At 45.3% G+C, this 19034-nt stretch overlaps 1 protein-coding gene across 1 annotated transcript in view; it reads left to right on the plus strand.

The window, feature by feature from the left end:
• The first annotated feature begins 4021 nt into the window (after window positions 1–4021).
• The window catches only part of bcr (BCR activator of RhoGEF and GTPase), an 88044-nt gene continuing 73031 nt past the window's right edge, over window positions 4022–19034 (plus strand). The window contains exon 1 of the mRNA XM_086186631.1: window positions 4022–6323. Within this exon, the coding sequence (XP_086042757.1) occupies window positions 4700–6323 (1624 nt within the window). The 5' untranslated portion in view covers window positions 4022–4699. The remainder of the gene's footprint in view (window positions 6324–19034) is intronic.

Below are 19034 nucleotides of genomic sequence, written 5' to 3' on the forward strand. Positions count from 1 at the left end.
TTGGTGTTAATAGCAGAATGTGAGTGTATTACACAGTTGAGTAATAAAGGCAATGATACAGCGGAGTGCAGTATTGACAAATATGTCAACCCCAAATCAACAAACCTCACTTAAACACACCATCTACAGGTGCAAGTTGAAATATTAAACGTAATATTAATCTGCGAAAATGTACAGAAATCAACATTTTCCTGAGAACTAGAGGAAACAGTCTTTAGTCCTCTTGAGATAAATTAACTTAACAATTAAACTAGCATCATCTCAAGTTAATGTGGAATTCAAGCTGTGAATTCATGATGGCAGCACTGAAGTCACTGCAAAGATGGCCTCTCAGCTTCCGTACGTTCCCATTTCGACGAAGCCAGCAAGTAGTGCCGTCAAGATGAGGCGGAGAGGGCGAATTCTTACAATTGGTACCTTTTTAAATTGTGGCGTATTCTGAGAAATAACATCCAGGTTATATGCAGGAAGATGCCAAATCTCCCTCAGGGGCCTACAACAGTGATTACAGGTTATAGAAACCTTGAGCACCTGCCATGAGCGTCACTGTGTGCTCTTCCTTTCACCGCCAACGTGTGCTTATAACCACAAAATAAATACCTGAATTTGACAGTATGATGTAAAAACAAACTAAATGTTTTATCAATTTCTGTTCTAATGAAGCCTTTGTCTCCCTTCTAGGTTGGCTTTTATAAACTTTGCAAATGTTAAGTGTGGGATTAGAAGCTGGAGTCACCCCACCGCCGCCGCAGCCGCCACCAATCCAGCGTTTGTGTTTGTGCATGTGTGTTCACTCACTATGTCCTACACACATGCGCACACACAAATTCAGACTCCTCCATGACCAGCACGGATACACTCCAGACCAAATACATCAAGGGTTACATGAAAAGCTGTTTTGGCTGGGCTTGCACCACACACATACACACACACACACACACACACAACACACTGATACCTCTGTGTGTGAATGCTAAATCAACAAGACCCAAGTCCATTTATGTGTGCAGGGAAGTTCAACCCCCCACCCCACCAACATTCCCCTCCTGCATGACCAACTTGTTTCCTACTTCCATGGTAGCTAGAGAGACTTTCTAAAGGGGTCGACTGCTCTCCATCCGTGTACAGACATCATGCATGCGTCCCGGCTGTATGTAGGCTTTGCAGTTTGTATTTATAGATTCTAATGTATAATACTCAAATAACATGACGGTTTTAAGATGGATATATTGTAGACTATGGGGGTAAAAAAAAATAATTTAAAATCACTGTTTTTATCGTAATGGTTTGAGTAATTTGCACAATTTTAGACATGGAGAAATGACTGAACCTGACTGTGCGCTACTTGAGTTCAATTTTTAAACTTAATTTCCACCATTAGGCCAAGAAATGATCTATTAACTTTGATTTATTTCTCCTTTACAAGGACTCTCTACTGATATTCTTGCAATACTACAGTGTTCTCTTCTTATTGCCTCTGCATCATTATTATTATTATCATGTATCTTTATCAACTGCTGTAAAACTGTGATCTAATGTGAGGGAGGGCCTGTGCAGCCCCCCCCCCCCCCCCCCCATGAAACCTGGTTGAGAAATATATATTAACCATGTGTAAAAAGGCGATCATTATTTAATGATTGTACATGCATTACAGAGGTTGTGGTTTCAGGTAAATAAAAAAAAACTAGTATTTGACCTGCGTCTGTGTCTGTGACATTTTATAGAAGTTCAGTTTCCTCTGCGCGGCAACTTTTTTTTATAGGATTGGAAACAAAATGTACCGCTGGTTGAGCTGCAATAAACTCAACAGCTCTTTCCTCATTAGCGGTATTAGGTGATTATAAGACTTAATAAACAAGGTAAAAACGGTTCAAAGACGTTTTAAGGAGACTACGCTGCATCCTGAGAGAAATGGAGGCAGCAGCAGGAGAGAAAAAACATGAAATTGAATACAACAGTAATAAAAGTGAGGATGATGAAGTAAGTAAATAAAACCGTTAATTACAAGGTCTGAAATGAACAGTGGCACAAATCCAGAGACGGCCTTCAAAGTAATTATTAATAAAACCATCTTTATTCCGGTGTTTTTTTAATTGCCATTTGTCTTTTATATCCTGATCAGTGGGACCTGAATGGGCTACTTTTAGCATGTTTTAGTACTTTCATTTTTTGGGGATGGGGGGGGCTTGATTGTAAAACACGTGTCACGTAATGTCTCGTCTGATGCCTCGTTCCTAACGTTGCAAAGAAAACCACTTAATGTAGTGAAATAGTATTTAAACTTAACTGGGAGCCAGTGGTGCTAAAATAGAGTTGTGATGGTCTCTCTCTCTCTCTCTCTCTCTCTCTCTCTCTCTCTCTCTCTCTCTGTCAAACTCACACACACACACACACACACTCACTCACTCATAGTTTTGTTAAAAGAAAATAAACGCTACAAATAGAAGTAGTGACTCAACCTATTCACTAAAAAAAATTGTAAAGGTTCCAAGCTCTTGAATGTAAAATACAAAGTAAAAGGTAGTGTTTCTCCACAGATAAATGGAGAGAAGCAGAAGTATGACATAGAACACAGTTATATATATGACCACTAATGTAGAAGCAGTGCATCTTCAAGAAAATAACAGGAAAATAGAACATGACAAAACAATGTTCAAAATAAAGTGTCCAGCATGCAACTAAGATTTGATACAGCGTGCGAGCTTCTCAATAAAACTATTTATTCTTATCTAAAGCACAGAACTCTGCAGTGCGGCTGAGTCATACAGGCTGGCTTCGTCTGTTTCTCTTCCTGTGTTGTGGTGTTGCTCCTGAACTAAGAATCAAAGGAACAAACTTTTTTGAAAAACACGAAACAAGACGTGAGGAGTAGAAACTTGGGATAGGAGTTAAAACTACCAGGCTAATGAACAGGAGGTTTTGTTCTCTGAATAGACAAAAGTCTGACTAACAATAAAAGGGGAAGGAAGCGACTCTATGGTGCAAACCAGTGATTTAATGCCTTTAAATCTGCTCATGAGGCAGCGTCTGAGGAAGAGTTTAACTCGTGTGACATGAGGCAACACACAGCGGTTTCCCCTTCCATTTTTATGGGACAGGGAGTCGTTACATCAAGTACAGACACCTGAAAAAAAATACAAGTACTATAATGCAGTATTTATACTTCGTAATTCCCACCCCACCATCTCAGACTCCATCCATCCATTTTCTTCCGCTTATCCTGTTAAGGGCTGGAGTCTATCCCAGCAGCCTTCGGGTGAGAGGCAGGTTCACCCTGGACAGGTCACCAGTCCATCACAGGACCAACACATAGAGACAGACAACCATTCACACTCACAGTCACACCTACAGTCAATTTAGAGTATCAATCAGCCTCGTCCCCTCTTGATGTCTTTGGACTGTGGGAGGAAGCTGGAGTACCAGAGAGAACCCACACAGGAACAGGGAGAACATGGAGACTCACACAGAAAGATCCTGTGCTGGAGCCGGGACTCGAACCTGGAACCTTCTTGCTGTGAGGCCACAGTGCTGACCACTGCACCACTGTGCTGCTCCCCCCCCCTCCCCCCCATCTCAGACTCACTACACTGAATTAGGTGCGCTATAATATTTCTCCAATAGGTGGCAGCGTTGTGTTAAAGCTGTACAGCACCTGTCTAACAGGTCGAGCCGGTACCGCTGTGAGTAACTGTAAGACGGTTTTTATCTGGAGGCAGTTGGAAGAATATGTCCGCTCTGAAAGCTTTGTTGTTGTTGATGGTGGTGTTGGTGTTGTTTTTGTTGTTGTCAAGTCTAAGACAGACAGTCTAAGAGTTCAAGGACAAGAGCCGACCAGGCATGACAGATCTATAAAATAGCTTTATTTTCTCTTGCATTAAAGACATTTCAATAATAAAATAATGGAACAGAGAGATTTGAACCAGCGTGTAGCCTCAGCTCTGTCTCTTTAACCAGCAGGCTGGCTGTCACTATGGCCCCGCCCAGTCCCGCAGCCCTCCAGTCTCACTGACCTGAGATGGGAGCGCACACAGCCGCACCATCACGGCCCGACGCACGGCAGAAATCTGGAAAAGAGCACAAAATGACAATAGCACATCGGCGCCGTGGAGGTCAAAAAATGGGCTAACGGAGTGAAGCAGTAACCCGGATCTCACCGCTCGATCGCGTCTTTGAGCGACTCTCGATGTCGCTTCTGATTCGTTCTCCTCGCTGGCACAAAGACGCCTGGTCCGGAGCAGCAGCACCTGAGATTGTTGCCGTATGAACGGGTTCGCTTTCACCTCCGAGCCTGGACCGGGTCACACAGACAGTGAGCCGACCCGAGGCGGGATTAGAAGACTTTCCTCTGCCTCCATGGGAGCCAGACCCCCTTCCAGATGCTGACATCGTACCCAGGCTGAGATTTCTTCTCCAAAAGTGACATTTTTTGGAATGATGTATGAGGAACAACACGGCATTTTCTTTTCTCGCTTGTGTCTAGTTCAGAATAAGATGTATTGTTGCCACTGCGCGCCCTATAAGAAGAAGAGCCAGCAGTTTTTGAGCGGGTCACCTAAAGGTCTGTAGAACTGTATCGAGGTGTAGGTGCCCATTGTTGGTGAGAACGAGACTTGGAGCGGAGAGGGACTAACGGTGCGCCCTCGGCATCATCCCCCCTGCGTGTGAACCAGGGTTGGTGCAGAAATACATCAGGCACAATATGGTGGAGCCGGTGGGATTCATCGAGGCGTGGAAGGCACAATTTCCGGAGTCGGAACCCCCCAAGATGGAGCTGCGATCTGTCGGGGGCATCGAGCAGGAACTGGAAAAGTGTAAAGCGTCCATCAGACGCCTGGAGCAAGAGGTGAACAAGGAGCGCTTCCGCATGATCTATCTGCAGACGCTGCTTGCCAAGGAGAGGAAGAGCTACGACAAGCAGCGGTGGGGCTTCAGGAAAACACCGCTGAATGAGGGGGTGGACCCCGCAGCCCCTCAGGGTGCAGAGTCCCTGTCTCAGCAGCCACACATGCAGGAGACTGGAGGAGTAGGAGTAGGAGGATGTGGCAGCGGCGGGGGGTATGGTGCTGGTGTGGACAGGAGCCGTTTCCAGCCTTTGGGAGATGGAACCGGCAGGTCCAAACCAAGACCACCACCAGCCAGGAAGTCAGCCTCCCACGGAGATGGTCTGGAGTCAGCCTTTGAGGTCCCCCAGCAAGCTGAGTCGACGTCCTGCGACAACCTAGACGGCCTCTCGCCATCCAAGCAGAGAGGGGGCATCGCCGTGTCCCCTCGCAGGCCCACTCTTCCTCCCCCGGACAAAGAACTGCCCTCTGACCCCAAGGACAAGCTGGGAATGGGACTCGGCGTGGCGGCTCTGAGGTCCAACTTTGAGAGGATCAAGCGCGCCAACTCACACTCAGCGGGCGATGTAGCTAAAGGCCAGGAGAAGCAACAGCCACTGCCACCGCCACCTTTCTACACCAACATGGAATTCCACCATGACAGGGGTCTGGTGAGGGTCAACGACCGTGACGTCTCTGACAAGATCAGCACCCTGGGCAGCCAGGCCATGCAGATGGAGCGAAAGAGGTCCCTGCATTCCCTCCCGGGTAACCTAGCAACGGTGGCAGGGGAGCTGCGTGCCAGGCCGGTCTATAGAGGTCGCTCCACAGAGAGCACCTGCGGCTATGATGCAGAGTACGAAGACGGAGAACCCAACCAGAGACATTCAGGGAGGGCCAACGGCAGCAAACCTCCACCACCGCCTTGGCAGCCCTCAGACTTCCAGGCATACTCCAGCGTCTATGTTGGTGGCGTGATGATGGGTGAAGGTGGCGGTGGAGATGGGAGAGGCGGTGGCAGTGGTGGAGGTGGCAGCGGAGTCACCATGAGAGACCATGGGGGAGGCGATGACCACCTCCTGACCTGGCCACGCCGCTCCTACTCACCGGGGAGCTTTGAGGATGTCGGTGGAGGTGGTGGCTACACCCCAGACTGCAGCTCCAACGAGAACCTGACATCCAGCGAGGAGGACTTCTCCTCAGGCCAGTCCAGCCACGTGTCACCCAGCCCTACCACGGCCTTCCGCCGGCCCTTTAGAGAGAAAAGCCGATCGCCTTCCCAAAACTCCCAGAATTCCCAGCACTCCTTCGACAGCAGCAGCCCTCCGACCCCACAATCCCAGAAGCGTCACCATCGGCAGCAGGGAGGCCATGTGGTCATGTCTGAGGCCACTATTGTGAGTGTACGCAAGACTGGTCAAATCTGGCCACCTGCTGCTCATCATGACCTCATGCCCCACGGCAGAACATCACATGACAACAGTTTCCATGGTGACCACCTAGGTGAGTGTCTCATCTTTATTGTGAAAACAGGTGGAACACAAAGAAACAGAAAGCGAGAACGCCTGGTCTGGTTTTCAGGAAGGGAAAATGAACGGAAGCCTGAATGAGTGTAATTTATTAATCGCCCTGGATAATGTGTGCATTTTTAGACTCGTCCTCTAAGCGTGTGTGTGTGTGTGTGTGCGTGCGTGCGCATGTGTGTGTATAAACACGTGGGGCTGTGTGTCCTTTGGATGGCCTTGTGTGTGGGGAGATGGATGAAAGATCCACCTCTGCTCATTCCTGGAATGTCAGTCGGGTGGGTGAACAACAAAAGCGGTCAGTCTGGGTGGAAGCTGCAGGTCCGGCTGTCTCAGGCTCCTGAGGATCCGGGATTCCTGTCACAGGTGTCAGCTGCCCCCCCCCCCCCGAAACGGGTCAAAAACAAAAGTTTAAGCCAACTTTCAGTGCAGAATTCTTTTAAAAGTATAAAGGATATGGATGAGTAGCCTAAATCTAAGGGAGTTGGCTCAGAAGGCTGCCAACTAAACAAGAGCTTGTACTTTAGTAGTCTTCCACAGACGCGTTTGCAGCAGCACTTCAAACGTTTGTTTACCCAGGGTGTCAGCAGCAATTGTGCACATTTTGGTGTGTTACTTGTAGAGCTACAACAAAACACACATCATCAAAATTTTTCAAGCACAAAGGTCAATGATAAGCAGGTCCCGGACTCATGGAAATTAAAGATTTACTGGTTTTCTTCGTCATTTAGGAAAGAAATCGATGAGTGTTTGAGTTTTGAACTGTTGGCCGGGTGAACGAGGGGGTTTCATCACATCTCTTTGTCCCATTTTCTTGACGTCTCACAGACTACAGATGTTTTTTCGTTTTACCTGAGAAACAAATGAGATTTTTTTTTTTTATTGGAAAAAAGAAATTCTGGCCCATTTTTTCTGAATTAAAGAAAATAATTAGGCGTTCTTTTTTTTTCCTCAGGTGAATCTAAACACGCCTCCGTACGTAACAGTTCATTGATTACTTGTGAAAATAATCGAAGGGAAGTTATTTCCATCACTTTTGACAAATGGTTGAATCGTCCCAGTTGTTTTTTCAAGCTAAGATATCAAATATTTGCTTACTCCAGACACTGAAAAGTAAAGATTTGCTGCCTGTTTTTTTTTGTTTTTTTTGGCAATAAATGAAAAATATTTCAGTTTTGGACAGACTGATGGACAAAAGAAGCGATCAGAACTGTCACTTCAAGCTCTGGGAGGTCGTGAATAACATTTTTCAAAATTTCTTGAAGTCTTCTTGTTGAAAAACTTCAAGAAAGAGAAAACCAGTTCCTTTGTTTGTTGAATTAGTGAGATATTTATGTCTTCTTGTTTCCTCTCTCAGGTGAATGTAATAAGCTTCTGTATGTTATGGATTCATTGTGAAATGAATCAGCAGATGAACCGTTAGCCTCCTTGTCGTCTCTCTCTGGTTCTTGGCGTCCGTGGTATTGTGACAGATTTGGTTCTGGCGCCCTGCTGGACCAGACAGGCTACAGGGTGCTGGCTTCATCTGACCATCCCGGTGCCAGAATGAACTGGGAGATGAACGGGCGGTGGATGGATGGGTGGAAAGTGAAAGTGATAAAACATATGAAGAGAAATGGTGAAGGCGGTAATCGTTTTCTTTAATGGATGAGAGCTGCCACCTGCACACGCACTGTAAAGTTTTACGTAACGTCATTAATGTTGTAAAATGTGGTTCAGTACTGATGACGTCATTCTGGCTGGAGTTACTGTCTGAAACCGGATACACCTCATCGGCTGAATGTCGGCGATGGACGACGGGGTCCCTGCACATTTATAATTCATAGCATGGAAGCAGTGAGATGGTGGCCCTGGTGGGATCAGCTAGAATGGATTCTTTTTGTTTTCTTTTCCGAGACAGGAAACAAGTGGTGGTCACATCCTGTATGGAAAAGCATCTCTGACAGTATTTGCACCATCAAAACATTCAAACAACCATTAAGAGTTAGCAGCCATCCCCAGCAAATGGCTAGCTAATTCCCCAGCTGCTATGTTTCGGATTATCGCTGCACTGTCTGCTCTCTTTGTTTTAACATCTTTTCCACAACAATGAGCCCTGTGGGGAGTTAGAGGAGCCGGAAGAGCAGGGATGAAGATGGGAGGGTGGGGGGATGTGTTGCAGACAACGATGCATTTAGTGGGATAATCTGGACTTTGTGCACGAGAAGTAAAACGCTGGTTAGACACCCTGCAGAGCGGTCCTGCTTTCTATTTGGGGTGTAAGCTGAGGGCAGACAGTGAAGAGGATGATGATGAATATTGCATTGTTTCAGCCTCTGGTGTGTTGTGTTTTTATTGTCAACAGGAAGGGAAGAAGAGCGTTTTTATTATTAGTGAGCGGCTGGTATCCAATAGAGAGAGAGAGAGAGAGAGAGAGAGAGACAGAGATGTGAGGAAGAGGCAGAGTGAAAGGCAGAGCTGTCGTTTCTCGCTTCATTGGTCAGCGTGGGGGTTGCAGTGAGGCACAGATGGGAAGAACTCTCCCGTTGCGTAACAGAAAGACACACAAACACGCTGGATGTTTACCCGTATACCTTAAGGCTGATTTACCCTCAGCAGTAGGTGTGCATGTATGTTGGAGGTTGCGACGGGGTCGCCAGCTTCCTCTCTGTGACAGCGCTCCACAGTGCGTTCAGTTGATTTAGTGTAGGAGGATTTTCAAGGATGGAAGGTCTGCGCGCGCAGAGCAGAGATGAGCAGGTGACGATGATGTGAAAAAGAAGTTTAAAAAAAGATACCTTCCCGTAGTGTCACTCAGTGGGAGACGGCTGGCGAGCTACAGCTACGCCACTTAAAGTAGCAAAACACGCTTGGAGGCAAAAACTTTAGCTGACATCCTTTCATTTTTGAAGTGTACTGAACAAACAGCGCACGCAGCAGCGTTGCAAGGCGCATTTGATCATCAAAATTGAGTTTGAAGACTCGCAAGTTGCACATCCTCATTTTTCATCTCTTTCAAGTAAGACTGAAATACAGACACAGATTCTCCTTCATTTTCACTGCTGTAGCTTTTCTTACCAGCAGCATTTATATGTCGCATGTCCCAAACCTCGTGGGATGTGATAAATCAATAGCAAAAGGGAGCGAAAGTTCTGTTTCTGGTCAGAAATTTAATCAAATTATTCAAATGAAACTAATAGAACAATCAAAATTGAGTTTTTCCTCACCAAACATTCCATGTATGTATGTGGAGGTGTGTGATTTTGTCTTTTTTTTTTACATGCAGCAGGACAGAGGCAAGCGCAGAACTAGCAGTAACCTGTTTGCTCGCTCGTAGCCCGTTAGCTTGTTTTTGCTAGCATGCTGTCCATCTCAAATAACCAGCAAAATTTCCCAGGATTCTATAGGGAATGAATGAACTGTGGCGTTTCTGTCAGGCTCAAGAACGTACGCTAATAAAAACAAGATGTTAAAAGTGTTAGCAGGCCTGCTCACAGTGCCCTTCCAAATCTATTAGACAACCCCAGGTGTATTTCTTTAAGCTTTAGTGATCCTGCTCTATTGAATAAAGGCTGACGTCATTTGTCAGACTTCTGTAATGAAACTAGCAGGAACAGAAAACACTATTAAACCTCCATTCTGTTCCCAGACGTTCATTTGAAGGCTAATCTGCCTGTAAACAAGTGGCTACCTGCAGCTTTGTGTGCTAAACAAGGACGGACCTGAGGGAGCTTCGCTGGTTGTCTTACTGTCCGCACCCTGTCAATCTGCTTTCAGCTGTCCTGTGAACACAGTTGTGGGTTTCTCCATTTACCAAAATGACAAATAATGTTCCTAATGGACCTAATAATGTCTGAAAGCATAACCTGATATTTCTTACTCACTTGAGGCTGCAGTTGCTTCGCCCCTTATGAAACTGTTATTTTTGGGAGTTCTGCTGCAGCTTGCATGACTTACTTTTTACTAAGTGGATTGCTTGCTTAAATAGTGTGACAGATCTTTCTTATTAACAAATTTATACATGGCTCAAGTCAATACTAGATCAGACACTTTTAATGCACCCTGACTTATCCAGCTCATCTGGAAGGTTCTAAGAACTTCAGGAATTATCCTGCTTCACTTGCTGTTGGAGGTCGAGGGGACTCGGAAACACGTTTCTGCTCAGGTGCCTTGCTGACAGACAGGCGTGTCGACGACATGTCTCAGCCAAATCTAATGTAACAGAAATGCAATTTCTGGCTGTGTTAAATGGATCTGCTCCCAGAATTGAACGGGTTCTTCCTACTCCCATGCTACACCGCTCCATTATGTTTAGTGAAAATCAGCTAGATTTTGGTTCGTCGTGCTTGCAGACTAACGCCAGCGTTCACAGGAGCCCCACTGTACATATTTGACCTGCATATGACCAAATGAACCTTAATGGACAACACGTATGAAGTATGAAGTATGAAGTATGAAAGAAAGCTTGAGAGGGAAGAGCTTTGTGTCCCTGAGTGACCTTTGCAGATTTATCCTGGATTCCAAGTGTGTTTCTGAGTACTTTGTCTGCTTAAAGTCAGGATATAAACTCTCTGTTCTTTCCTAGGAAATCAGAGTCCAGTGTGTGTGTGTGTGTGTGTGTGTGTGTGTGTGTGTGTGTGTGAGAGAGAGAGAGAGAGAGAGAGAGAGAGAGCTCTACTTACCTCACCAGCTGGGTGCTCAGCTCACGCTTGTGCTGGTGCAACCTGTTCAGACTATAGCTCCCTCTTTGTTCCCCTCATGGAGGACAAAGAGTGTTACGAGAAAAAGCGAAGGTTGAAAACTGAGTTTGCCTGTCTGCAATGTGACTGATGCACATGGCCGAGGTCTAATTCCAGGAGGAATGTGTGTATTCAGTCATTAGTCTGACTTACGCTGTAAACTGTAGACTGGACAACAACCGAAATATTAGGAGGCCAGTGGATTAATTTTGAGATTTATATTTGATTGTGATTTTCCCCACATTTATGTGGTTATTGAAATTCAAGGTCAAATGTCATTTTTCAAGAATTTTTTTTATAAGGAAACAAAGAAAAAATGGAGAGTGCATTTGTTTATAATCCTTTGGTTTGTTTGGCAGCCATGCATCACACATAGATTGACCGTTTCATATGCATCAATATTATAATATATATTATAATATCAATATATTTGTTATGATTATAAATATTAAAAGGAGAAAGGTGTCCTCAAAAGAGTTATCTGTATATGTACAGTACATATAGATCTGTGTCTACATTCACATAAGCAGACAACTTGCGCACGCACACACACACACTACACACTTAGAAACCCCACATAATTTGATATAACTTTTTTTTCCTTGTGGTGCTGAAGATTGTGTTCAAATGTTTCTTTTGGTTGCATATTGAGCAGGGTTTTTTTGTTGTTTCTTTTTTCTAACTGTTGGGTTTTAAATCCTCGGTAGGACCTAGTTCCTGTTTGTCTGGTGCTGCATCACATGCTTGTCCAGCTTGCATGCGCGCGCGCACGCACGCACGCACGCACACACACACACACACACACACACACACACACAAAGTCTCAGTTGTTGGGTTGGCAGCATGCAGAAGGGTGAAGCAGCTCCAGAACCTCCCCATTGCCTGGCTTGGCTTTGTTGGGCTCCAGTTTCAATGCAGCACTCAACCACAGACCTCAGTGTGTGTGTGTGTGTGTGTGTGTGTGTGTGTGTGTGTGTGTGTGTGTGTGTGTGTGTGTGTGTGTGTGTGTTTTTGATGTGTTTGGAAAAAAACGTTTATAATGATCGGTGTGTGTCCAGTGTCCTTAAGACTGAGAGAGAATATCAGACAAGCAAGCTCCAGTGATTAACGATTGTCAGTGGACTCTGCAGACAGACAGACACGCACGCGGGCGCGCGCACACACACACACACACACTACACACACACACACACACACACACACACACACACTCCCAGCCATCCAAACAGTAATTACTCTTCTCTGCTTCTGTTTATTTCTTCTTTTTGTGTGTTTCGGCCTTTTATATTTCCGATGCCAAGCAGCCAGCCAATCTTTCCTCTAGTAACCAACCATCTCCACAAATTTAAAAAAAAAAAAAAAAAAAAACTCGGAAAATCCCTTACATAAATTCTGGTAAGTTGTTTCCCCCCATGTGGAACTGCCTGCCCTTTTGAACAGCATCCATGTTGGCCTGCGTCGTCACAGTTGCTGAGCTTGTTATCTGGATTGGCCACAAGTTAGCGTCCAGAGCTAACTGCTCACCACAGGCCTTTGGCTTTCTAGTCTAAGTGCTTTGTGTGTGTGTCTGTGTGTGTGTGTTTTCTGTGTATCCTAGGTAAGATGCATGGGTCATTAAACACGAACAGGCCTTTATTTATGGCCACGAGGTAAAATGGTGTTATGAAAATTGATATTCCGATGAGCTGCGTAACGTTTTATTTCTGCAGATTTACTGGTGCTCAGCACTAAACAAGCTTTACTGTTTTAATTTACTACCCGCAGGCTGAACCACACAAGCTTGTGAAAACAGTTGTAATGTCGTCTGTGGCTCGGGAGCTTCGTCAAGTCTAGTTTAATTGTATAATGAGGATGGGGGATTGTTAAGGGGGTCAAAGCATCATGGGAAATGTGGATATCTCAACCCTTATTAGGTAGCAACAAATCAGAATATCTTCCTGTAGTTTGTAAATGTTAGAGATTTTCCTGTTTCATTTTCCTCCACAAATACATCGCTGCAAACATCTAAGAACTTTACTCCATTTTGTACATCCACCGCTGTGATCACGTGACCAGCTGAGGTCATATATTTGGTGGCTGTTTGAAGGATTATGCAAAAACTATGCAGCTGAATTTCACTAAAATTGGTGGAGGGGTATAACATGACTCAAGAATGAACCCATCACAGTTTGGGGCGGATCCAGTTCACGTAGTGAAAAACATCTTTATTTTTTACACTGAGTTTGGTTGAGTTTGTCTTGGTGGAGCTATGTTCTGTCTTAGTGCCCTGCAGTTGGTCAAATGTGTCTGTATACACTTTCCAGTGTGCTGGTCTGTCTTTGTAACTGTTCTTCCTGCATGGTAAGACAGAGGTTATCAAAATAAAATAAGTATAACTGGTTCTGAACAGCCCGCGTGTAGAGGTGAAAGCTGGAAGTGACCGAAGTGCTTCAGAAACTGGCGAAGTCAGGCCAACGCTGAAGCTCTAATCTGGATTCTGTAGTCTGAGAATTAGAAGCTAACAATCAGATTACCTTGAGGGGCTTTTCATTCCGGTGTAACACACTGGAGGACACTCATTACACCACTAATGGAGATGATGTCCTATATATTTAAACGGGATTACCTCACACTGCTGGTGTTGCATGGCGTGCGTGTTTTCTCTCTCTCTGTTCCCTCTTCATTTCTTCCCTCCTCTTCGTTACACCTCTCCATCCGGATGCTCCCTCCATCTATTCTCCGATCGAGTCTGCTCGGAGCCAATTAGAGGTGCATCATCACCCTCGCGCCTTTGTTTCCTCCTGTTCTCTTCTAGTCGAGGGGGAGATCAAAGTAGCAACCCCCCCCTCCCCCTTACAGGAGCGTACAGGCTCTCACTGTAATTGTCCAATAGGGGTTTAACTGACGAATGCCTATAAAACAACACAATCGATGCCAAATGTCAGCAGCAGCAGGCCTCCTTCAGACCGCCGTGTCTCCAGTCCCTCGATGTCTGCAGACTTTTTTTTTTTTTTTTTACTTGCAGCTGTTTCTCTCTGCCTTCATGTCTGGGTTTCTGTCTCATAATATTCAGTCTTGTGTAGAGAGACACTTAAAAAGAGCGTCAGAAAATGAGTGTGAACTGGAGTTAAGCTCAGCTGCAGGATTTGGGCTCTCAGAGGGTTCAGTTCTGCGCTCTTGAACGACCTTGAAAACCTTGCTTTCACTCAGCAAAACCCCCTCTTCCTTGGCCTCTGAATGCACCCCGCTGTCAGAGGGGAGTTTATGCGGCTGCAGATGCATGAAAATTTCCTGACCTTGATGGTTGACACATTGCTTCGTTAAATATTTAGGTGGTTTTAATATCCAGAAGAAAAGTTCCTGCTTTGACAAAAAAAAAAAAAAGGCCTGAAGTGGTTTTCAAAGTGAAGCTGGAGGAGAGAGAGGAAGCACTTCAGCGCTAATTAGCTTTTTTTTAACTGCGGATGATGAAGAGCAACAGGATGAGGCTCCTCCCCTCTGTTAGACAACGCACACGCTGTCACACACACGCTCTCACACACGCTCACAAGCGGTTATTCTCTCTTCAGGCTTGTTGCTTACATGTATCTAGCACTGATCAGCATTTGGAGTTAAACATTAATGTGGCGCGGCTCCAGCTTTTAGCAGCAGAGGTTGAATAAATACGCATGTGACTCACTGAAATAACAGGTGCTGCATAGTTGTCATGAGTTTCATGGCCAGAATGTTGGAATCCCTGATTCATCCTGCGGTTATAAATGAAATATGAAAAGCATAAGTGGGAGAATCAAGACTTGAATGCTCAACTGCGAAAACACACGGATGACAAAGCGGTGTTCCACAGTGTGCTGATGACCTTTTTTTGTTTTGTTTTTTCCCTTTAAATGATTTTAAGGAGGATGTTTAATTTTAATCTCTCAGCAAGTCATCAGTCAGCCTGTACATGTTGCAACATCCTGTGTGCAGAGAGCCTCGATCAGGGTGATGCAAAATCTCTTAAAGATCTCTTAAAGAGGAGCGTGGGCAGACCTGCTCTAGGTTACGTAAGTTCATTTAGGCTACACATGAAAGGAGGATAATATGCGTTTGGAGCAGCTCACCAATGAATGGTGTCTTTTACGCCAAAAAAACTATTGACGGATGGGTCAGGAGCCAAGGCAGGATCCCTTTTTGATGTTTGTTTAGCAGTTTTGATGTCAAAAAACAAATGGAGAATTTATGATGAAATCTGGTGGAAATATGGGTAATAGGCTATTCCAAGAACTCCTGAGGACTTGGAGGCTATTGGCAGGATACAGTTGCTATTAGCGGTGTTTTTGCTCCTTGGCGGCGGGATCCGCTTTCTGAGTGCTTTCTAGTTTGTGAATGAGTCTTTGCTAGTAAAAAAAAAAGAAAAAGAGAGAGAGTCTAATTTTAGTGTTGGGAGAATTTAGCCACCTTTTAGCATTCTCTCTCTCTCTCTCTCTCTCTCTCTGACACACACACACACACACACACACACACACACACACACACACACACACACACACACACACACAAACACAGAAGTCATTAGGTCCCTCATCCAACTTCACTCCTGCTTGTGTTTGTGGCTCCTGGCTCTCTCTCTCTCTCTCTCTCTCTCTCTCTCTCGCTCTCTCTCTTGCTCTCTCTCGCTCTCTCTCCCTCTCTCTCTCTCTCTCACCCCTGGCTCTGTGTCTGGGTTGTGTGTTTGCATTGGGCAGCTGGAGGGGTTTGTTCAATAAATGGCAGTTGTTAAGAGCTGCTGGGGCTATAGGAGGTGGAGGTGTGTTTGAGGTAGCCGACGGGGTGTGTGTATGTGCGTGTGTGCATGTGTGTCTGTGAGAGAGAGAGAGAGAGAGAGAGAGAGAGAGAGAGGAGAATAAAGAAGCTGCACTGTAAGCTGATGTGTAAAGTGGTTGTTTTTCCTTAGACACCCAGGCTGGAAAAACAGCTGTAAAAAGTGATTGAAGAGAACGATATTTCAGTCCCTGCATTTGTCCAGAATGTTTTTTTTTAAATCGCTTTTCAGCTGATGAGTCAACACTTCTCTATTTTTTTTTTCTGTGCGCGCACGCAAGAACACAGGAGACATTGTCAGAGGCGCAGATGTGTGTCCAACTGACTTCTGAGGGTCTGTGAAAATGATTATGATGGAGCTTCGTACATTTCCTGTGAAATCTGGAGAGCAGACACCATCCGAGGAGGAGAAGTCGAGGGGAGCAAACCCCTCCAGCAGAGCCAACATGGAGTCAGGAGAGGTGGTGGCCTCTTAGATGATGAGTGAGAACAGAATTCCTGGTCGGAGAGACGCTGACAAAAGAAGTTTCATTATGCTTTCTATGAGTCTGACTGACTTCATTGTGCGTTATTTGTTGAGCTGCTAGTTGCAGAGACACTGGATAAGTGCGGGCTCCTGGGGGAGATCAGATTTCACGTTGCGATCTCCCTCCCTCGCGTCTCCCCCTCCATCTCTTCTCTCACTGCCCTTCGGTCACAACCCTCCTTCTGTGATATCTCTTTTATGTCACTTAATATCCCTTTCTCTAAACCCCCCCACCCCCTCCCACTGACCGTTTTTGTGTGTCTGTCTGCTGCTTTCACTCAGCGCTTTTAGCCCGGAGCTCACTGCACAATTTAAAGTAAAAAAGAGAGGAAACAAAAAGGCAGATTTTGAGCTCAATTTGACCATGACAACTGGCGCTCAGGTTGGAGGGAACCCTGTACTTCAGAGTCACATCACAGCTCAGGGTCGGTTCTGCTACGTCTCTCATCTCCATGCAGGTTTGTGGGAATCTACCTGGAAATCAGTGATGATCTATGATTAAATGCTGCCGTCTTGTGCTGGACAGGAAGTGCTTTAAAAGCCTGTAGTCGGCGAGGGTACGGCGCCTCCCCGCTCCGCCTCCCTCCCTCCTTTGTCAGCCCTCACCTCCTCTGACGGCCTCCTTCTCCTCCTACGCGCTGCCCGCTCCCCCATCAGCGAAACAGAGGGGACAAGTTCAAACCGTTGACTTTAGCAGTTTAACAAGAAAAAGATTTATAAAAAAAACAAGTACCGTAAATTCTGGACTATAAGCCGCGACTTTTTTTCGATGCTCCATGCCCCGCGGCTTATACTCCGGTGCGTCTTATACGAGGATTTTACCTTCACCCTGGGGTGTGGCGGGCAGCGGCAGCGGGCAGTAATTCCCTGTTGTTCCTGATGGTAGCTCCAAGTACCGTACTTCGGGAAATTCCTAGCCAAATGTTATGGTAATTTCTCTAAGTGCTGTACTTGGAGCGTCCAGTCCATGCTGCGGTGCAGTGTAAAAAGAGCATCACACGATATTTTCAGTTATTTGTACTCACCCTCAAGATGGAGAGCAGAAGAAGGAACGTTTATGATGCAGCTTTCAAGTTAAAGGCAATCAATCTGGCGGTTAAAGATGGAAATAGAGCTGCAGCACGTAAGTTTGGCATAAACGAATCGATGGTGGAGGCGGCAACATGACGAACTGACCCAATGCAAAAAGACGACAAAAGCTTTCAGAGGTCATAATAGCAGATGGCCCGAACTTGAAAACGCTCTGGAAGACTGGGTCAACACGCGAGAACGGGTGGCCGAGGTGTTTCCGCCGTGCACCGCGGCTTATTTACCGGTGCGGCTTATACGTGTACAAAGTTGATTTTTTCCCTAAAATAAGCATCTGCGGCTTATATAACGGTGCGCTCTATCGTCCGGAATTTACGGTAATCAAGTTGAAAATGAACTGATATTAACTTTTAAATGCCGAAATTCAACACTGTTAAAAACTACAAGGATAAAGTCCCCCACCCACAGGAGTGGCGTTGGGCACTCAACAATACTTCTAAAGGTACCGATACCAGATTGTGACGGTACTACCAAGTAATGGTTGGCGTTAAATGAAACAACTCAAAATGTGCAGTATTTGTACTCTTTTTAATGTTTTTTATTGCCATTTAATTATATTTTCCATCTTAGGATACACATTCTGGTTTCTTATTCTCATTATGATATTCTCATATGTGATTTTGACGTTCTTTTAACATGTTTTTTTCTAATGTTTTTCTCTATCCGCACTTTGAGTTACAGTTTTATTTGTTTGAAAGGTTTCATACACATAAAGATCATTGTTATTTCTAAGGCCAGGATCAGCCTTTTTTATTATCATAGCTAAACAAAAAAAAATTAAAAGTCTGGATTTATTTCTGAAACCTTTTACTTATTATCAGAGAGATTTTGGAAAGTAAAGAAATAATCCGGACTCCCCCCATCCCTGCACCTTCATGAAAACCGGCGTTTTAGCTGAATCCTGCTGCGGACAAACAAACGGCGATGACATCATCAACCCCGTAAGGCGGAGGTAACTAACCTGCTTAACTTGCCTGATGTCACAGTGTTTCTCTCACTTATGCAATGTTCTGGTTACCTCTAAGTCTTCAACAGAAAGCTTAAGCAAATACCCCTGATAACCAGGTCATACAGGGGGTGGGGGGGTTGTGTGTGTGTGTGTGTGTGTGGGGGGGGTGATGTTGATGCTGACTCAAGCTGAACCCCATTCTTTTGCTATTGATACTTGAAAACTCAGACCATGTGAACCAAACTTAGATCGCTTCTGGAGCTTCTGGGTGGATTTCTGAGAACAAAAACCAAGCGAGCCGTTGATGAATGTGGGAGTATGAAGTGGTCCGGCATGTGCTGCTTTGTTGTGGGATTTGGAGCTTCCTGTGTTGCATCCACATGGTCAAAACTGTCTTTTCCCCCCTCTCTTCTTCATTTTGCTTCTTTCTGTCCTTCTTTGTCAGTTCCTTGTTTCGTCTCTCTGAGTGCTCCAGTTCTACAGATCTTCCTGTGTCATTGTCACTGCTGCTCATTTGGCCCACTTTATAGACCTAGAAAAGGCAGAGCGCGCTCAGGGCTTGGCGATGTTAAACATCTGTGAGGAGAATGTACAGTAGCGTCAGTTTGTGTGTGTGTGTGTGTGTGTGTG

The sequence above is a fragment of the Aulostomus chinensis genome, chromosome 19, assembly GCF_037954235.1.
Source record: "Aulostomus chinensis isolate RoL2024-O1b breed Wild chromosome 19, RoL_Achi_v1.0, whole genome shotgun sequence".
NCBI lineage: Eukaryota > Metazoa > Chordata > Actinopteri > Syngnathiformes > Aulostomidae > Aulostomus > Aulostomus chinensis.